The sequence below is a fragment of the Kryptolebias marmoratus genome, linkage group LG4 (genome assembly GCF_001649575.2).
Source record: "Kryptolebias marmoratus isolate JLee-2015 linkage group LG4, ASM164957v2, whole genome shotgun sequence".
Classification (NCBI taxonomy): domain Eukaryota; kingdom Metazoa; phylum Chordata; class Actinopteri; order Cyprinodontiformes; family Rivulidae; genus Kryptolebias; species Kryptolebias marmoratus.
The window spans coordinates 12346212-12367328 of NC_051433.1; the positions used below are offsets into that span (position 1 = coordinate 12346212).

General features: G+C 36.9%; 1 protein-coding gene across 12 annotated transcripts in view; it reads right to left on the bottom strand.

The window, feature by feature from the left end:
* Nucleotides 1–21117, bottom strand: part of cadpsb (Ca2+-dependent activator protein for secretion b) — an 85882-nt gene that overhangs the window by 14601 nt on the left and 50164 nt on the right. For 3 of the 12 annotated variants that reach the window (XM_037975216.1, XM_017408231.3, XM_037975220.1), the window contains 10 exons: nt 17442–17453; nt 14481–14617; nt 14189–14376; nt 12415–12516; nt 12265–12328; nt 12047–12170; nt 8675–8707; nt 3812–3918; nt 2179–2208; nt 1626–1634 (listed from right to left, as the gene is read on the bottom strand). In XM_037975216.1, the coding sequence (XP_037831144.1) occupies nt 1626–1634; nt 2179–2208; nt 3812–3918; nt 8675–8707; nt 12047–12170; nt 12265–12328; nt 12415–12516; nt 14189–14376; nt 14481–14617; nt 17442–17453 (806 nt within the window). Of the gene's footprint in view, nt 1–1625; nt 1635–2178; nt 2209–3811; nt 3919–8674; nt 8708–9601; nt 9671–12046; nt 12171–12264; nt 12329–12414; nt 12517–14188; nt 14377–14480; nt 14618–17441; nt 17454–21117 lie in introns of all 12 variants that reach the window. The other 9 variants (XM_037975217.1, XM_025004190.2, XM_037975213.1 and 6 more) reach the window with 8 other exon arrangements.

Here is a 21117-nt window from a genome sequence, read left to right on the forward strand (position 1 = left end):
GTTAGCTTAGCATAAAGGGTTGTTTACTATCAACACAATTAACTCTCCTGTTTGATGTCATCGAGTTTTATTATAGTTATATAACTTAAAAATCCCTCAACTCTACAAATTCAGTTAATTAAATTATGCTTTGTGCTAAACCATCCAGATAAACTAACAGATAAAAATAAGATTTACAGTCATTAATCAACACATAAAAATCTAATAGTTCTTTCCACGTGATTTCAATTTCTTTCAACTAAACTGTGCTGTTGTATAGTATTGTTGCAATTCAATTTAATGAAATTGTGTTTGTTTTTAGAAAAACAATATCTCATATTAACCAATACTGTTTCTGGTTCAACTTGAAACTGAGCTTGGTGTTTGAATTTCAATAGGTCAGTGTTTGCAGTACGTTAACCATGAGTGGCTGTTTCGAGTTTTAACTTGCTCTGACTCCAGTTTCACGTTCAGCATACAAACAGGATGGTGGTATTGATTTTTACATCTTCCTCACTGCAGTAGGAAGAACTGATGCATTTCTTAAAATGTTCAATTCTCTTAAATGTCCATTAGATTTTTGTGTTGTCTAGTTCTTGGAGACACCCGAAGATTTCACCGTTCTGTATGTGAGCACTTGTCCTTTTGTGTGTGTCCTTGTATTTCTCATCAAGTACACTAAGATAAAATCCAAAGCTCCTTGTTAATTAGGATTCAAAAGCCCAGTTCATTCCAAAGATTTGCATAAAAGGGCTGCATGTCTGTGCTCTGTATTTGTGACAAGTTCAATGCATCAAAGGCAAAGGTGCTTTTATTTTCATGCAAACGTGGATCTCCCTGCATGCTTTTCTCCCAAGCTAAGGAATGAGGGAGGGGGTCCACCATTCACATCAGCAACAATCCCATATAGCTCAGGAGATGTGAATGTGACTCATGCACATCTTTGAGTGGCACACCAAAGACTGCAGCATACAGCATCTCTTGACTTGAAGTACGTCTGTTCCAATTAGTTAAGTAAGTCATTGAGATTCAGCTGACGATATCCTGGCTCCGTCAGGACTTTCTCACTCTTTAACAGCACAAGCACGGTAGTTGCTTTGCTGGCAGTCTTGGCTTATTTGCTTATCATTCAGGCTAACATGTTGCCAAATTCAATGAGAGAAGTTTAATCTTTTTATAGCGCATGCTTTCTCTTACCCCCTTCTTTCAGGTTATGTTTCTGAAACAATCCCCCACAATGATGACAGTCACAACCTCACTTACCCGCCAACTTACCCGTCCACACCTACAATCAAAAACAGCTCTAACGTTAGAGAAACAGACAGCAAATAGGATTCTTCTCCATCGCATTCAAGGAGGAAAACTCTCAAAAAGTCAAAGGGAAGGAGTGTGAAAATTTCCAACAGGAGAAGGAAGGGAAAACGCTCAAAGGTAGGGCAGCTTCCTGCCTTTGATAGTGTTCGAGGGGCACATTCAGGAATCTGAGAGCTAAATGTTCGGCCACACAGACTTTAATGCTGTTTCAATTCAACAAGGCACTAGTCCTGAGGGAGGGGCACTGATGCTGAGAGGGAAGGATGTGTAGAATCATCTACTTTACATGCACAGAGCATCAAGGGAGTTTCTCATTCAGCTTGACTACGTACCTCTTTTCCCTGCTTGGACAGTCACCAATCATATGACAGTGAAAACACAGGAAGATGTACAGAACAATAATGTGTTTAAAGGCATTTGTTTGAAAGATTACGTAGCCTAAGAACAGATAGCAGAAAGGGATGGAGGAGGAGAAGCTGGAGAAGTGATGCTTGAACAAGTGCGGACTGTGAAATTAACTGCTGGATGGAGGAGGGGGGGACAAATGTTCATGGTGGATCAAACTTCAAAGGTTTATATGGAGCAGACTTTGGGAAATTTTCTGGTTCGGCATGCTCGGAAAGAAAGGAAACCTGCTTAATGACCCAATGAACATGCGTTATGATCGCAATTATGTTGTGAAAGCTAATGTGCTTTTTTTTTTTTCTTTTTTTTTAAGATTTTGAACAAATTTGTTTTCATGTTTATGCCCAGAAACCCACCCAGTGCTACAGCAACTATGAGTTCATTCTCTGCCTGGAAACGTGCCTCTTGCCATAATGGCACATGCCATACAAGGGGGTTGTGATGGGGACTGAAGAGGAGAAAGAAATAAAAATACTGTACCGATTGATCTCCAGAACTTGTGACTGCCGCCTGTCAAGCATATTCAGAAAGATAAAATAAATCTGCTTTATCTGCATATTCTAAGACCACACTGGATCAGCTGCAGATCTACACAACTACAAATGGTCAACATGCGCTCTAGCAGATCAATGGCTTTGGTAGCAAAAATAATAAAATAAAAAAAATCTAATTTTAGTGTTTTAACTAATTAAAGAAAATTACTCTTACGCATTTTAGTAACAACTATTGACATTTTATAAATTTAACTGTGTATATTTCGAAAACACAAGCATCTTTTGCAGTTCAGTGCTTTGATTCAGGAGGATTTAGTAATCTCTTTCATATTTTCGATTTGTTTAGCATCATTGGAGGCTGGTTTTAAATAAGGAAGTAAATGTATCTAAAAGTGTTCTCAGTGAGCCAGAAGCCAAGATTTCAGATGGCTCTCAATGTTTTAACACCACTTTTAGAGATTTCTTAAAACTGCCAACAAATCAGGTCCAGAAAGTCAAACTATATTTTTCTATTTACCATCTCAAGTGTAATACATAGGAGATAATCAATTAATTAGCATAATATTTAAAAATCCAACGCTTGCAGTCAGATTCTTTCCTTCAGGAAATGCTGTTCCGTCTCACACTTGGATTTGGAGACATGCTTTATCAAGTTGTCATTTTAAGTGACTCTTAAGAGGTTCAGTGAGCTTTCAGAACTTCAGCACCAGCAAAATGAAGCCAAGGTTTCTGCAAAACATGAGCCTTGATGATATCAGATCTAAAACAGCTTGTTTCACAAAGAAGATAAACTGAGATACCACATAAAGAGTCAGTGTGATGATTACACCACACTGATGGGTATCAGAAAAACATATTCAGCTCCAACTGAGCAGAATAAATCCCCCTGAAAAACTGAAAAATTTCCGTATCAGATGACTTAATATATAAAAACTTAAACATAACTGAGTAAATTCTACTTTGATGCTTTCGAATGTGTTATTGAAATAACTGTAAAAGCTCAACAGAGGTAAAAATGATCAAATATAAAAAATATGAGATTAGAGAAATGTATGAAAAATTAAAACTTTAATTTTAATAATTTCAGAAAATTAATCAGATATTATTTTTTTTGTCTATTCAAACAGAACACTGCATGCAAGTTTGCTTGTTGTGTATTTCTACAATTACTTTATTTTTTGCTAAAGACCTAATTTCTACAAAAACAATTTTGTCCATTAGTTTAAAAAATTAGGAATATGCAGGAACTATTTTGTCTTCTCATTACCTTTCTACCACATGACTGAGACAGACAGTATGACAGTATTTCAGTACTTTTAGTGCCTGACGTGACATTAAAATGTTGCAAAGTGATTATAGCTGATACTCTATCTTATACGATCTTATTATTATTTTCAAACATCACAGTTCTGTTTCTCTGTAGCCACAGTTTGTTTTATGCCAATTAAAGTTATTAAATTAATTTTTTCTTTCTTTTGCACCCCGTAGATGAAAGCAGCTTTATTTATAGCAGTCTGATTATAAGATTAACTCTCTGAAGTGGGGCGAGTGGAATCAGAGTGAGAGTATAAGAGGGAAAGTGTTTTGAGGAGGGGGAGGAGGAGAGGGATCTCACTCACCTCCGCGTGGTGTTCCTGGTTCTGCTGGAGGACCTCTATGACTAACTCCGCCAGGCGAATTGTTTCCTCCAGCTTTTTGGCAGGCGTGACTAAGCGGCCTACGTTCTCTGAGACAAAAGGATGAGGGTGAGGGATGAGTGGTTAGTCAAGCACAGAGAAGCATTCCAGCGGGATTTTATGACTATTCAAAAGATTCTTCTTCTCGTATTTTGGACCATTTATTCAGCACTTACACTTACTGAGATGTTTACCCACGTCTGCCCCTCACAACAAGTAAAACATCATCTTATTGACTGTATATGCATTGTAAGCTGCATGACATGAAGCAACAGAGTTGATGTGTCTGTAGGATAATCAGATTTATGCTGCAGGAGCATCAAACACAAAAATAGTGGCTTTGAGATGGAGGTGCGATGTGGCATCAAAAACATGCATATTGTGAAGCGGTTTTAAAAAAAGCCATCTGTGAAGCGGTTTTAAAAAAAGCCATCCGTATGAGGCGCTGTCGCATAGCTTGATTAAAGAAATTACACACACATACACACGCACACACACTAAAAATGTGTCAGGACTCCTTCTACCTTTTTATTTCAAGTCCAAAAAGATATATGTTAGAGTGCACCTTTGATTGTGAGTTTCAAAAAAAAAGAAAAATAGGAAACATTCTTGTTAGAAGGAACTGAGTAAAAGAAACAATTTTATAGAGATTCGGACATATTTTTGTATGAATGTTACACAGTGCATTAAAATTAAATTTGAATAATTTTATAGGAACTCTAAAGATTTTAAAAGACATTCTGAGAAGATTTTACTGTCATATTTGACACATTTAAAAAGAAAAACTGATTTTTTTCATGTGAGTGAATTTTTATATTTTCTAATTGCAGGATAATCTGAAATATTTCACACTTTTCAAATATTTTGCCATAGGTCTGAGAGAAATACCAAAAAGACATTAAATGATTGTTATGTAGATCAGTGATTGCCAAACTTTGGAGTCTTTTAAGGATCTTCAGGACGCAAGGGTTTAATTACCTCTCAATGTGTTTTGTACATGAACAAAAAAATAATAACTTATATAATGATTACAAAAAGTCTGTGTGGCAATTTATTTGCATCAGATGACACAATAACACAAAACGATGTTTTTAATAAGTGAACGTGTTTTCATTTAATTAAAAGAAATCAGACAAATTAAGTTTTTTATGCGTCGTAAAGTGATGCAGTTTTGATTAAAACTCCATTTGCAGACATTAATCTCTACAATGAGACCAACAAGCAAATGCAGCTTTCTGAACCAAACACTGGGTGTAAACTGAAGAGCAAAGTCAGGAGTTATGAAAAAAAAAATAAAGAAAAAAGAAAAAAAAAACTGTTTGTGAATTGTTACGTCCTAAACATGCTTCAGGGGGAAATAAGTTCTCATTTTACTGACATTTACTCATACTTATAAAAGGAATCACCACAGAGGACAAACAGCTGTGATGAACAGAATGGTTTCAAGCTGTGTTCAGAGTTGCAGGGAACAAAAACAAAATCAGTGACAATAAATTTTGGATTGTCAAATGGGTGCGTTGGGCTCAGACTCACCAAACATGGACTTTTGTCTTTTTTTCCCTCTCATTTAAACCTACATCTGTGTTGGAGTTTTTAACTTTTTTTCACAATTTAACAAAAACCTGAAACCAGCTGCTGCAAACATCCTGACACCTCACCCCTGGACAGATTTGTCTAGACAATATTACAGACAAATAATTGATAAATTTGAAAATTAATCTTTTATTGTTTTTAGGATGGTGAATAAGAAGAGGAACTCTAAAAAAAATAGTTGGGAACCACTGATCTGAGTGTTAAAAATGTGTATTCTCAAACCTCTGAAGAAATCTTTAACAGAACCTTGTTCTGGATTTGACATAAAACGAGCTTTTGTGCTTTAAACTTGTTTTTGTCTTTCCTAATTAATCAGCGGGTGACTCCGGTTCTAATTTATAAAAAGCTCCAAATGATTTAATTGCACTTCGACTGTCAGGATGATTTGAAAAGACAGATACAGGTCATGAAATGGAATTATATAAACAGCACAACAATGTGGGATAACTCTGTGTGTAATTTGAACACGGTACTGAATGGCAAAACAAATCTGAAATCAAAAGCACATAAATACGTAACTCTACATAAAACAGCAGCAGTTTTGCAAAGGCAGCTTTGATTAAAGGGCTTTTTTGGATATGTCAGTATTCACTACAGGTGTAGTATTTCTAAGACATTTATCAGGAAAAGCAGCTCTAGTAAAGAGGATTATATTCAAGAACTGGTAAAAATAGTGTTTCTACATTAGTGCCTGTACATTATAGACATAATTGTCTACATTAGGAATCACTGGGAGAAGACAGGAACACTATTTGTTTTATAATTTGGTGGAAAGGAAAAGTGCAATGCCTTTAATCATCAGAATCATGCACAATATACTGAACCTAATTTAACTGGACTGCACTGGAGTTGAATAAATCAAACTGAATTGGATTAAATCAAACTTGTTTGTTTCCTCTGTAAAGAGCCCCGAGATTATTTTAATAAATAAACACAGTTTGACTGCATGTTTGAGTGCTCTGGGATACAAAATACCAGTTCAGATGATTTTTGACAAATTTTCCACTTATTGTTGTTATTTATTCGTGCAGGTTGATTTGGATTAAATGTCCTGTAAATGAACTGCATTTACACCACTTTATTCTAGTCTGAACAACCTAAGCTGTTAGAAGCAGTAAACTCCACTCATTCGTTCACACACTCATGCTACAGGACTTATATAAAGAGAGCTTTTCGCTCTCTCCCACATGCATAGTCCTGTATACAGACTGCACTATTGTACCTAACAAGGTTGAGTTAAGTCCTCTGGATGGGTTCTTCTTTGTTTAAATGTTTAAAACTACGTGTCACCAGCAACTGGTTGATTCACTATGGGAAGGTGCTGCTTATAAGACAGAGTTTGCTCGCAGCTTCTCTTTGTCTTTTGGATAAAAGAAAAAACGTTTCAACAAAGTAGAACCGGTCCAGAGGACTCGACTCAACCTTGTTAGATTTATCTACCTGGATTACTGAGCATGCATCAGGACATATATTATTGTAATTTATTTCTAGTTTCTAAAGACAGCAGCATATTTTCCTGGCAACTGTTTAAAGAGATCGAATTTTCTGAAGTGGTGTTCTGTGGAGTTGCAACCAGTAGTCAATATCTTACCTGCAGTAAAATCAGTTTGGAAGATCACTCTAAGAAGACGAGCTAACAGCTAGTCAGAAAAACATTTCTATCCAGGTAAAACATTTTCAGTGTCTACATTTTAATGATGGTTTGTACAATCACTATTATATTTCCCTTTACAGTGCTGTCGACTTTGCATTAGATGATTTTTTATAAATCTCTGATTGTATACACTGAAAACCAACCCAGTTTGGCGTCCGTTCAAGTGAAACACTCATTGCTAAAGCGAGCCAGAGAAATAATCTGATGCTAAACTAATGCAATGTAAAAAACAAAATCCTCACTGTAGCTCAAGCAAAAGCCCCTTTATTTATTTATTTTTTATTTACTGCCCTCCTTTCCCATCAGCTACCCTGCCCAGTTACACTTAACAAGTCCTATTTTACAACATTAGGCTTCACATAAACCAGTGCTGGTAACAAACTGAACACAACCTTTATGTAAACAACCTCTTAATGCAAAAAGCTTCATAAAATTACATTTGGATGAACCATTATGAATCTTTTGAGACTAGAGTTGTTTTAATACAGCAGAAATTTGCTTTGGAACTGCGCTCTGACTAGTCATTAGTTTCACTTATATACCAAACTGATAAGGCTCTGAGCGATTTCTACTGCAGGTAAGATATTGAATTTTGGGAACAACTTTACAGAATACAGATTCAACAAATCTAAATCTCTCGTCATTATCTGTCCTCAGGACATTTCAACGTGTGAATTTGAGAAGTCAGAGATCGAACAACAATTACTCTATCCCTTAAACCTTAGATGGTTTGAAATGAATAACAAAACTGATAAACATCTCCAAAATAATATTTTTGTGTTTATTTTGTTACATCTAGGCTTCACTTAACCATGAGATAAAAAAAAAACTCTGATGGAAGAAGAATAAGATTATGATAAACTGAATAAAAAGTTATATTTTAACAGCAAGAGTAAGATATTGTTTGCTCAATTTTACACATATAAAATATCCTTTTTTAAAACAAATTCTCCAGCACATGTGACTTTAAAACATGACTGTACACAGAAACATTTGATATTCAGAAAATGTGTATTTGCATATGATTCCCAGTTCAAAACAGGACATTTAGATAAATTGTATACCAGTTTGTGCTGCACTGATAAGCCTATCTGATGATGTGAATGACAATAAAACATTATCTTTTACTGTAAGATAACTAATAGACAAATGTATGACTTGTACTTTTAGTAAGAGATTGTATTACTCTATAATTTTTATGGTTTTCCACAATAATACAATCCCCTAAAAAAATTCTTCAGTTGTTTTCGAGTTGTTGCTCCAAAGGTAAACTAGGTGAAATGACTCACAAGGGTCTAGCTTTTGTTAACGTGGGATATATATTTCAGGGGATTATTAAATATAAAGTAGTACAATCTCTACTGTCTATACCTTTAAAAAGTTTACTTACAAGACATTACTGTGTATCTATAAATGTATGAAAGATATGCTGCTAATGAATGCATGCATTTTTCTGTAGCTAATAGGAGTAAATATATATAAGGTAAAAAGTAAGATGCGTAGGATCTGTGAGTGTGTGTTCATGTATGTGTGCGCTGTAGCTAAATTATAAGCATCACCTGGATCCTTCTGATCCTTTTGACCTTTCTCAACTTCGGCAAGAAAAAGGGAGAGAGAAGATAAAGAGGAGATGTTTAGACTTAGCATGTTTCTGTGATTAGTTTCACGATACAGAGGGGTGGGGTGGGAGGGGGGCTCAGAGTTGTTGTTCGTGATCACGTGACCCTTTCAAAGAATCTGCTGGGACCGTTTCAGCTGCAGGAAGTGAGGCTTCTAGACAATAGACAGACATCACATTTAAACAGGAAAAATAAATAAATAAAATACATAAAAAATACACTGAAACATTAGCCTGTGGAAAACTGGAAATTAAAAACGTGGTAAGATGTTTGTTAACGAACAGACAAAAGCTTACGACACTGTAAACAAACAGGACACAAATACAAGCGCACGGGTCATAGACAGGACACGCTGAGTGACTTGATTTGATTTGAGTAAAGTTAAAATACAAACTGTTAAATCCAAACCCTGCCGCCTGTAATCCGGTTCAAAAGCTCTGCTGACAGACGTTCCTTCACTACGGCTGGTGGCATAAAGGGAAAAGTAAACCCTACCTGTTTGGCAAAGCTAGTGAGACATGAACAGGCAAAATGATTGGAGGAAATAACAATGTAAGCGATATAAAAATGCATTCAAGTCAAAAGAATGGGCGTCCAACCAAAAGAAAGAAGCTTACAAACCAGACGGCTCATTCATGTCCATCACAAACAGACGGCGCTAAAAAGCGGACCCCCGACTGTTTCAGTGTGGTACTTCACAGATCTGTCGACTGGTGCGCTCCCCACTCACTCCGACACATAAAGGCACAGATCAAAACAAGCATGGCGGCATCTTTGGAGGAGGAGGAGGAGAGGAGGGATGAGGTGAAAGAGCGCCTAAGAGAAGAGAGGGGGGGGGACTGGGGGGAGGATGATGAAGGTACTCACGGATGGTTAAATCCATCACTTGAGAGGCCAAGCAGAAGACAGGGTGCTCATACATTTCCCTCTTTTTCCCTATAACAAAAAAGGATTGTAGCATGCAAGAGGCTGGGGTCAGAAGTGGGTATGCCAGAGTTCAGAAGCCAGCGGGAAGAGGGCTGTCCCAGTGAAACGGCATTTTGCTGGGTGGGAGGCCCAATGGGGAAAATATAAAATATGGATATATATTTTAGTTTGAAACAGGCGCCTCACAAGGACAGTGGGGAGTAAAATCAAATAGCGTGGAAAGATAGTAAGGTTTAAAGCCTTAGTATCTTTAGCACCCTCAAGGATTTCTTTCGTGGCATAAACAACATCAACGTTTTTCTTTTAATGTGCATGTCGAGCTTTACTGAGAAAATACCAGGAAATGAGAACAAGAGATTAAGTAATGTCCTGATGTCACTGATGTTAGTTTGTTTTTTTTATATATTTATTCATGCCAATAAAGAAAGGTCATGTTGTTATGTCTCATAGCACATGCAGGCGGTTAATGCTGGTTTGTACTGTGGTGTCCAAACGTTTGTGAACCCGCTCATAAATTTCTATATTTCTCCATGAATCAGACTGCAAATATTTTGGGGTTCATTACGTTTATTTAAAGTGAACAAACAATACCAATGAAACAAATATAATGAAAACTGTGCTTTGATTACAGATGCACTGATTGTTTTGGGAAATTATCCGAATTCCAGCCTGAAAGGATCTCAAAAATCCTACCCTTTTCCACTCTGTGAATGTAACACAGCTATGCAGGTAATTACTGCTAGCAATGACATTTCTTTGATTTTTACTGAGTTAGGAAAACTTGAAATTAGATTGCTGTCATGTCATGATAGTAAGAATAAAATTCAAGTAAGCACAAGAGTTGTAAAAAAGCCAAAAAACGGAAAATGTGGATTTTTACGTGGATCTATGGGTACATTTGCTGCTAAATAAAGGCCAAGTTTTTCTTTATGCTTCTGTTGTCACTTAAACTGGCAAATTATTTCAGTTTAGCTTACTCTGTGTGGTGATGAATCTGCAAGCTGGGGACAAATGTAATTAAAGATTTATTAAATAAATAATTCCAGTTTTCAAAATGTAATTTACCATGTTTGTTACGATACAATTACTGAATAGATTAACATATTTAACAGTAAATCAGAGTTGAAATCTAATTTAAACTTAGGGCATGTAGAAAATGTGTTTATTTTATTATGTGGTGCACTTTTATAGTTTGAGATGTGTAAATAATTAAAATAAAAAACTTAACAGCTTAAGGAGCTATTACCTGATTTTTTGTTTGTTTGTTTGTTTGTTTTACTGTAAATAATTTTACCTTTTAGAGAAAAAAATGGATGTTTTTCTTTAAAAAAAAAGAAAAACTAAATACTTTGTATGCTATTAACAGTAGTTCTTAGAGATTATTTAAAATCCAAACTGGCAGGTCAAAGCTTTACAAAAATTGTAATTGACCTAGAAAAATGCAATTGGTGCATCTCTAATTCCTGATTCTGTAATTAACAAGAATAAATAAATAAAAATGAACCAATCTTACAACTGCAGATAATTTAAACATATTGGCCAGATACACAGAAACCTCTTAAGAGGCTCACAAACTTTGAAACCACCACTTTCTTTAAAATCCCAGCATTATTCTACTCAAAAGCAACTTATTGCATATTAAAAAAGGCCAAACAATATCTGTGATATCTGTCGCAAAGCCAACAACTGTGGGAGAGGAAAGAAAAGCAGAGCAGACAGGGAAGGACAGGAAGATAGTAGATTTTTAAGCAGGAACTACAGTGAGGTAGTGGGAGAGGGGGAGTATGCATCGACCGGGAGTCCGAGTGGACATTCAGCTGAGCTGAGACAGCATCTGCCAATCATCTAATGTCAGAGGCCTACACTGGTTAAAAAGTCAAGGCACGATGAGAGATCAGCACATAAAGAGATTTCAGGGCTTTGGATTTGAATGCATTTTTACTCACACACCTCTACACAAAAGCCAACTTGACCTACAGAACAGCACAGAGCTAAAGCAGGCCTGAAACAAAGGAGAGAGTTATTGGACTGAGAGACAGAAGGTGACCGGCAAACTGTCACAAATCATTTGGGATGCCACGGCTCATTTGGGATTTAAACACAAATATACCAACATGTGAATTCAACATGTGTAAAAAAGTAGTCAACAGTGACATGCACAGTCTCACACTGGAGTAAAAAAAGAAAGATTTGGAGAATAAACAGTGATTTAATCTTCTGCTTTTCCACTTTAAATCCACATGGCTGATGATTCAGTCTGGAATCAAACAGTGTCAGTGTGACTCGAGGCCACACTGACATTGTAATGGCTCGTGGAAATATTTCTAACATCAAAATAACATTTTCTCCAGCAAACGTGCTGCTTTATTGAGTTGTTCTGATTACCTTCGATTTTGGCATAGTCTTTGATCCGCTGGTAGTTGAGCTGGGCGGCCTGCTCCAAACATTTGCGGATAACTCCTTTAACTTCGTCTGGGGGAACCGGAGTCACAATATCCTTCATCAGGACCTACATAAAAGCAGAACGATGAGCACTTAATGTTTTTTTTTATTAAACAACAAATAACACTTGAAACAAGGTTGTTTTTATTGTGTATACAAACCCTCTCCAGCAGAGACAAAGTGGCTTTCAGCGCACCCTCTGGACGACCGAATGGGAAACAGTATCTACAAGGGAAAACGTTGAATCAAAAATGTCGTAACTGAGCAAATTATCTGTGCAAGTAATGTGCTGTTGCTGAGCTGGCAATCACCTGAAATTTACAATGTGGTTCTCCAAAATCACACGCAACCGTTCTTTGATGTCTTCGAAGCGCTCTTTCTCGTCCACTTTCACTGTGCTCAGCCCGTCAGGCCTACAAGGATCACACCAAAACACTTAAACCAGCTGGAATCCTGCAGGCGCCTAACTTCTGCTAACTCTTATTAATTCCGACAAGAGCCAAAAACAACAGCACTGATGAACCGCTCTCAACTCCAAAAGAGCTGACAGCAAATTGTAACAATTTGTTTTTTTTTTTCCTCTCTCGAGGCTCACCTTTTTTCACCTTGAAAGGACTCCCTTCTCATTCTAAACTTGAATAGAGTTCGCTTAGAGGCAGCGTGAGGATCTGGGCTTTGGGAGTTCTTTGGGGTTATTAGGGGCTCGTAGCCCAGCGGCCCCCAGTAACGGCTGCCCTCTCTGACTTTAACAGACGCATGGGAGGATGAATAATATGGACAGTAAGAGACTATGGCAACAAAAGACAAAGACAAAAGAAAACCAAAGAAAAAATGGTAGAAAACAAGGAAATATGTAGACATGCAACTGACTTAGAACATAATATGCAAAATAGAAAACAACAGCCAAAAATGCAACAACTTAAATAGAAGGAAACATAAAAATGACAAACATTAAACTAGCAGAAAAAACACAAAATGCTGCAGATGATGCTTTATTTCTGGTTCTAGTCAGCCTTCCTTTAGATTTAGTGTTAGTTAGAATGTAATTTGTTTGCTTTTAGCAATATTTCTCAAAAGTGTTGAAATCATTCAACATGAATGACTCTGTATTTATTTCAGAGGGGATACAAAATTGAAACATGAGACATTTTGTGTTACAAAAAAAAACATAATTACAGACTGGAGAAGTTGATACTTTTCAGATTTTTTGAAGAGAAGTTCAGTGGAAAGGTTATGAACAGTTACTGTCTCACCTGATGTTAATAGCTCTTTGAACAACCTCAGATTAGAGAAATAAAGCTTATTTCTGACCCAGTTAATGAGCTAATGGCTAGTCCGAGTGGGGCCAAAACCAAAGTGGATTGCTGTTGTCTTAAAAAAAGAAACAATAAGAAAAAATGTCAAAACTGTTCACTTTTTTATAAATCTTTACGTCACTGCTACTTTTGCATTATGAGGTAGTTTACATAAAATTTGTGATATTTTAAAGGCAGAAATAGCAGCAGCAGCAACTAGCTGTAGCACTTTAAGTGCAGCTTGTGATGCTTCCAGCAGGATTGTTGAAGTATTTCTGGTGGAATTATGGTGCAGATCAGATCTGACAGCAGTGTAAAAGTTTATAAAATAAACTTTGCTTTTACCACAAAAAAACCCAACATTTATTAAAACTGGAATTGTTTTAAATCAGCAATCCACTTTGGTCTTGGCCTCGATCGGATTAGCCATTAGCTCGTCAATCCAGTCAGAATTAAACTATTTCTATAACTGAGGTCTTTCAAAGAGCTATCTACAACAGGTAAGACATTTACTGTTCATAACCTTTTTGCAGAACTTTCTTTAAAAAGATCCCAACTATTCCTTTAGGACTACGTGTTAAAATCTGACTCTGAATATATATTAGGACTTGGTATTTGGAAATGAAAAATCTTAGTTTTTTTATGCATCTTGTTCCCAGGGAGACAGAGACTGAAACAGTTGTGATGTAAAACTGTTGCCCTACAACCCGCGGATACCTCTTCTTTAGGCACACCTGGTAAATGTTACTTGCAATATCCAAACAGCATAAAATAAGAGATTAAAGCACACCTGTTCCCATGAACATGGGATGCACAAAAAGCGAAGCTGTAGTGAAGAAGAGTGGGGTCAATGATAGCTCCATTTTCTGCCCTTTCCAGCAGATCACGCAGGTAACCCAGATGTCTGTGACAACCTCGAACTCCGTTCCTCGCACAGTACTCATCCAAGACAAACACTTGGCCTGGGCTGAACCATCCCTGCACAACACAAACACACATGGAGACCAAAATACTGCACGCCAGCAACCAAAGCCCACGCTGCTTTTTCCCGGAAAGATCGTCCCAGGCAGAGCGCCACTCACCAGGCAGCAGAAGGTGTCATTGAGCCTGTGGTCCAATGTGAGTCGCTGCAACATCTCAAAAAGCGAGGCGTGGTCATAGTTACACGGGTTAGCGGAGATAAACTCATCCATGCCATGTTTCTGAGCTCTGTCAGCGTCTATCCAGCCAAACGGCACAAGGAAAAACACACGGTTCAGAAAAGAGGACATCAATGAGAAACAGGCAGACAGCAAGTCTTCAGTACAGCACACCCAGACTTGGGCTACAGCTAAGGGCAAATTATAACAATTACAGCTTACATTGTCAACTTGCATTGTGTTGGACAGCGTAAAGAGCGTCTTCTTTTGTATTAGTGAATGGGAATCTATCAATCTGAAGCTAAACTCAGAGGAACGGGGGGCTTCTACTGTATGTGCATGCGTGCATCTTTGTATGCTCCGCTGCCTGAAAAGGATTTTTTTAGATAAATTTAATTATTTTTTTCCTCATGTATTCAATAGATTCTGCCATTCGCCATCATTGTCACTCAGGTCCTGACAAATGCTGAAAAGTGTGCTAGTAAAAAATGATAAAGATATGGTGAAAAAGGCTGGTTAATTTGAACTTCTAAAATAAATATTGAATATATTACTGGTACTTTAAATAAACAAGTTGCTAAATCTATATCTACATCTACATAAATATACAGAGTTTTTTCCATATTGAATTCTAAGCTCTAAGATTGTTAGGCTTATCTTGCTTCTAAAAAACAATCAAGTTGGTAAAACATTAGGTCTGTTCTGTAAAACTTAAAGGAGAATCACTGACATAGCACTTCCTAAACATGGTTTAAGAAACCACAGATGGATTAAACTGACTGTTTTCTTTTTGTTTGATTGATTACAGATTGAGCTACTGAACAGAAAATGCCTGCTCTGTGAGAAACACAGCTGTTTGAGAGAAAAGGACAAAATGACGCGGACAAGTGGGACTCAAAGTACATAAGAGGCACAGTCATGTCCTCGGTGTGAGTGGCAGGTTTTATGTCCAAAAGACACTGACATGAGTGATGATGATTTTGGTGGTTGGGTGCCGGAAGTGAAGGCCTGATCTCAGCAGGGCAGGACTGAGATACAGAGTACAGTTTAGCTGACATCTGTCACCCTCCAGGTGTAATGTGGGCTTTAAACATTCAAGAAAACTGGCTAAAACAGGACCCTACAGAGTGAACACTTGTCTTTAGCTCTGTCTTAGTAAGACAACAAGCAAAATGTGGACAATGAAAGTAGGCAACTGAGAGGAAAACAAAGAGACAAGACAGGAAGAGTGAGTCATAATTAAATGAATAAATATGTGGACATTAACAATTAAAGAAGTGAAACACTTAAAAAAGATGGCTAAAGTCATTACAGAGGAGTCGGTGATGGGTGAGAGGAGACTGTGACAGGATGAAAGATAGGAGGTTGGTAAGACAACATTTTCAGAACAATAAAGAGTTGGTGAAGAGTGAAAGCAACATTTACTTGTGGACACGTTGCAAAGAAACTGATGTGGTGAAAAGAAAACACCCAAAGAGTGAAAGAAAGGGTGCCTGGGAATGGACTGTGTGACACATTGAGTGGAATTTATTCACATTAGATAGACTAAAAAAAGATGACGTATAAGTCCAAAAGAACTATCAGAACTCACATGAATAAAATGACCAGTTCACCAAAGTAAATATGAGATTTCTTTTGCATAAATCACAACATGCTGGAGAATAGAGTGACTTTTCAATAAGCCTTTAAATGTCATGCACATCTGCAGACCCATTTTCAAATTTGCATTTTAGCTTTTTGTTTGCATTCTCTCTCTCTCTTTTTTTTTTTTTTTCCTTCTCTACGCATTTGCAAGTTGACAATACTTGAATATGTTGCAGTGTATTCATGATCTCTAAGGAGCACACTAACAGGCATACCACTACCGGAGAACTCTAATAGGGTAAGCAATACAATTTGGTGCAAGTACATGGGTAAATAGCATGGAGCCGACAGAGGCAAAAAACTGTATCATTCTCTGGAAAAAAAAAAATGAGCAAATGAATCAAAATTCTTGTGTTTTTACAAAAGTATGGACACATGACACAGGTGTTCTCCTAGATTCAGGCAAACAAGGGCAGTCAAAAGAAAATCAAAATGATACCTCTCCGTTTTTTTTTTTGTTTTTTTTTTGAGGTGTAACACCGGTCTAGCCTCTATCTACAGGCCCATCTACGATAGGAGGAAGGAGGGAGGAGGGGGGGTCCGGAGTATTGTTATTGTAAGAAGGGGCGGCAGTGGCTACTCCTTGTCTTTGGCATTCAGAATACTCCGCATGCATATTTGCCAACTCTCATCAAGAAAAGCTCAAAAACAAAAGAATTAAAAGAAATTGAGCCCTCTGAAGTAAAGCGTGATAAAAACACTCATGCACTGAATTTATTTTTGAACAACCGCTGCAGTACAGATTATTTTTAACTGTCTTTCAATAAAGTAAATGCAAACATCTAAAATTTTTAGGTGCAATTAACTGCTGTAAGTTAATAAAGTTTTTTTACTCTTCAGTTTTATTGCTAAAATAATTGACTCGCTAACCCTTTCGCATAAACACTTTTACTAGCTAATCTAATCATACTAGCATCAAATTGCTTTACTCTGAGGGATCCAGCCACCAATAAGCATAAAGAGAGAAGGCAATTATGCAGAAACAACTATAATATAAACTTCAGTCATTACTGAGTCAAATAATAAGATCTTAGATATAAAATACATGCATCCTATACGGGCACGAATGGATGCTTCTACTTTGATCCTCAAGTTGAGGTCATTTAAAAAACAAACAAAAAAAAGTCATCAACTAATATCTAAGACATGAAGCGAGACGTGAAAAAAGGAGAAGAGGGAAAGAAGAGAGAAAGAACGTTGCAGTTGTCAGATAATCGGCGGGGATTATCTGAGCAGTGCCGGCTACAGGGAAGCACTTACCCTTGAGTCCAGCTAGAAGACAGCAGGGTAAGAAGGGACAAACCAGAATAACATAAAGACTAGCAACAAGGCTGGAGGAGAGCAATCACGAGAGACCCTGACCTAGCAGCTGCATTACTTAAAGAAGGGTCCAGGCGAAGCATGAAGAAGAAAACAACAACTCAAAAACAACAACCTATATACCAACATGAAAGTTTGTGGGTGGTGGTGTGTGAGCACATGTGAACAACAGATGTTGAAGTATATTAAAAAGTGGAAGAGGAAGACAGACAGACAGACAGACAGACAGACAGAGCGAAGAAGAAAGACAGAGGAGGAAAAAACAGAATTTATGATCCTCATCACTCCACTGCAGTTTTCTGTTCTCCGGATTACGAACAAGTACTTAAAGGGGTTGACAGCAAAGTACTGTAGCCGTAGTCTGATCAAACACAAAGCTTCCTGTTCAAAGGGAAATTGGCAAACACATAAAAAAAATTAGGTGACACCCGACATAAACCCAGTTTAGGCATGAAAGCTTAATTTCTTTATGATGTTGCAAAACGGTACGGCGAGATGCTAATTAACAAATGAGGCACGTTTTGTCTAATTAGCATGACTGAGCATTTTTAAATTTCAGTGGGACAGTCTTAGGAGAAAAATAAAGTATAAAAATTATAGAAACACTACAAGTTTATAAAAACATATAGGAGTAAAGATAGACCTAGTCTCTGCAGGAACATTCAAAGTAAGATAATTAACACCTGGTTAGTTAGCATCCTAAAACAAAAACACATTATTTAAGGTTTTTCCAAACCAGTGTAGCAAAATCTATGTATAACACTTTCCTTAAATTAATAAAATGAATGCAACTAATAAATATCACAAATATAGGAGTTGGCTCCGTCAACAAAAGAAGCAACAAAGTAGCTTTATTGAAACAGGCGACGCCAGCACACATGCTACATCTGTGAAATTACGGATTAAAGTTGGTTTCATGCCTATTCTAGTTTTACTGTATCTTTTAAAATAAAACAAGGATATCTAATTGTAATTAAAGGAAACTGGTTCAACTGGAGGTTTCTTCCTGTTAAAACTGAGTTTTTCCTTCCCACTGTCGCCCAACGAGCTGCTCAGGATGGGACTGCGACGAATCCAATCTGCTGGCTTTCTTAGATAGTTAACATTTTTTATTTTTATTTTTTTAAATGTAGGTGAATGTTTTTGCATATTGCCCTGAGCCAACTTTTGTTGTGACTTGGCGATATATAAATAAACCGAACTGAATTGAAGAAAATCAACATTCATCTTGTACAATACATTTCTGGTAATTGCAATTTTATTTTATCAACATGCTACACTTTGTAGAATTTTTAACAAAAAAGACATTTTCATTTAAGTTTATCTTCACATCTTTAATATTGTTTAACAAAAATTGTTTTACAAAATCAATCAGATTGTATTTTTTAACCATCTTGATGATTTAAAAACAAATACTTTAGGACCACTTTTAACGCAGTTAGTTTCTTTACTGCATTGCAGGGAAACAGGTGTATAAAACACATACAGTATATGTTAGTGATTTTATTTTCATTTATCATAGTTATCATGTTAGTTTGCAAATATTTCTTGTATGAGAATCAAGTCTTGGGCTGCCACTCTATTTGAGCAAATACACTTCTTAAATGAGAACAAAAAATACAACATAAGGTTGTATTTTAAAAGGAAAAGGAAGGAGATTTAGTTTCCTTGGCTTAATAATAAAGTTACTATGGGAATTTATTATTTTTGACAGTTAAGAGTGACTGAGAGTTGCTTTCCAGTCAACTTCATCCTGATTTGAAAAATGGTTCAAGTGAGCCTCTGTGTTCAGAAGAAATGGCTCAGCTGAGAAATCTGAGTTTTAAAAATATATTACAGGGCTGCTCATTAGGTATTCTCCCACCACTACTACCACTGGACGTATACTTTCCAATGAAGAAAACAGGCAGGTGTTGGAATTTCAATCAGACATTTTGAAGAGAAATAAACTGCTAAAATATCTACTTAATCCATTTTTTAAAGTCAGCAATGATGTCCTCCTGTTCTAACTCTGAAAAGGTGTCAGAGAGCAATCTCTTCCTCATTCTATCTACATAGCTTTATTTTTTAAAACTTCAATCAGTAGTATTCAAGAAACTACTTTATTTTTGTTGCCTGCATTGTTTACCTTCAAAATATTCAATAAAAATGAGGTCTGCTCTGTAAAGTAAAACTTGAGATCAAGGTTTTAAGCTTCTAAAACTATTTTTTGCCACTTGAGCTTATTTAGAATGCAGCTTGTGCTACAGGTATCAAATATTTACACAACTAGATCTAGGCAAAACTACTGGTTTCCTTGAAAAATTATTTGCAGTGATAAGACAGTGTCCTTTCCACTAATTTAAAACATCTAAGATTAAATCTATTTCCCTTTTCAACAGAACACTTGTGATATGCAATGTGCACTAAATGTCCTTCAGGAAATATTCATAAATTGATGTTTTTGTAGAGTGTGCTCACGTCCTTTTACAGGGCTTTGTTTCCCATCTTTCCACTGCAGCAGAGTAACGAGGGTTTTATATGTATGTTATGGTCCCAGCGCCATTTAGGACCACCAGGAGGTGAAACATGTACGCGTGGTAGGCTACAATGTTTCAGGGAGGGGGAGGAGGTCTGTGCCGCTGTGAGGAAGCTTTGAATGGCGACAGCTGGCATCAGAGAAGTCAACTAACCACAAGAACGATCACATACTGGACAAAAACCAATGAAGAAACAACACAGAATTTTATGTGATGGGATTCTGAGTATCTGATCCAATTTATGCCTTATGCAGTTTTCAAAAGGTGGAATAAATTTGTTTATTTATTTATTTATTTTTACAGTTATTGTTACTAATATCAGTGGAAACCTGAGCGTCTGCATTTATAGTGCCAATTTTCAACATTTCCTTTAGCAATCTATTTTATTGAAGTAGAAAATTAGGTTATTCTTGGCCTAAAAAGTCAAAAAAATGCACACAAAAAAAGTTCTGAATAGCAGGATCTATTAATTGAAGTAGCTAATCAGCATGTGACATTATTTCTACTAGGTAGGAGGTTCGTGTAAGTGCTGTTATGGGCAAAGGCACAGTAATAAACACTTTTATGTAAGAGTGATAAAAACGATGACAGCACAGGTCATAACCGACCTGAGTAAATTCTGATAGAGCGAAGAAAATTGTTGCTGTCAGAACTGATTACCTTCTTTAATTCATGTGGGACACAAAAGACAATTACAACCAAAGTTGGTACAGATGCCACACTACTTAGACAGTCTTACCTTCCCTTTGCTACCTGAGCTGCGACTGCTCAAATGTACAGTGACAGATTGGTTAGAACTTCAACATGTCTGATTTGGCTGTCATTTAGCGACACAAGAACATGTCTCAGGACCACGTGCACCCTCTACAGTTAGCTGGCGACTTTAATTGGTTTACGTAAGAGCAACGCACTCTAGCGCTGTGAGTCTGAATTCAACCCCACCTGGCTTGAATGTCCGAATCATACATGTGGTGTTGTTTGTTTTGAATTTTCCTGCTTCTGTATGGAGAAGTCATTCTCAGGCTGATTGTTCCTTGTAAGCCGACTGATGGAATAGCATGGAGCTGCATCTTAAAACACTGTGCGGGGGGTGGGGG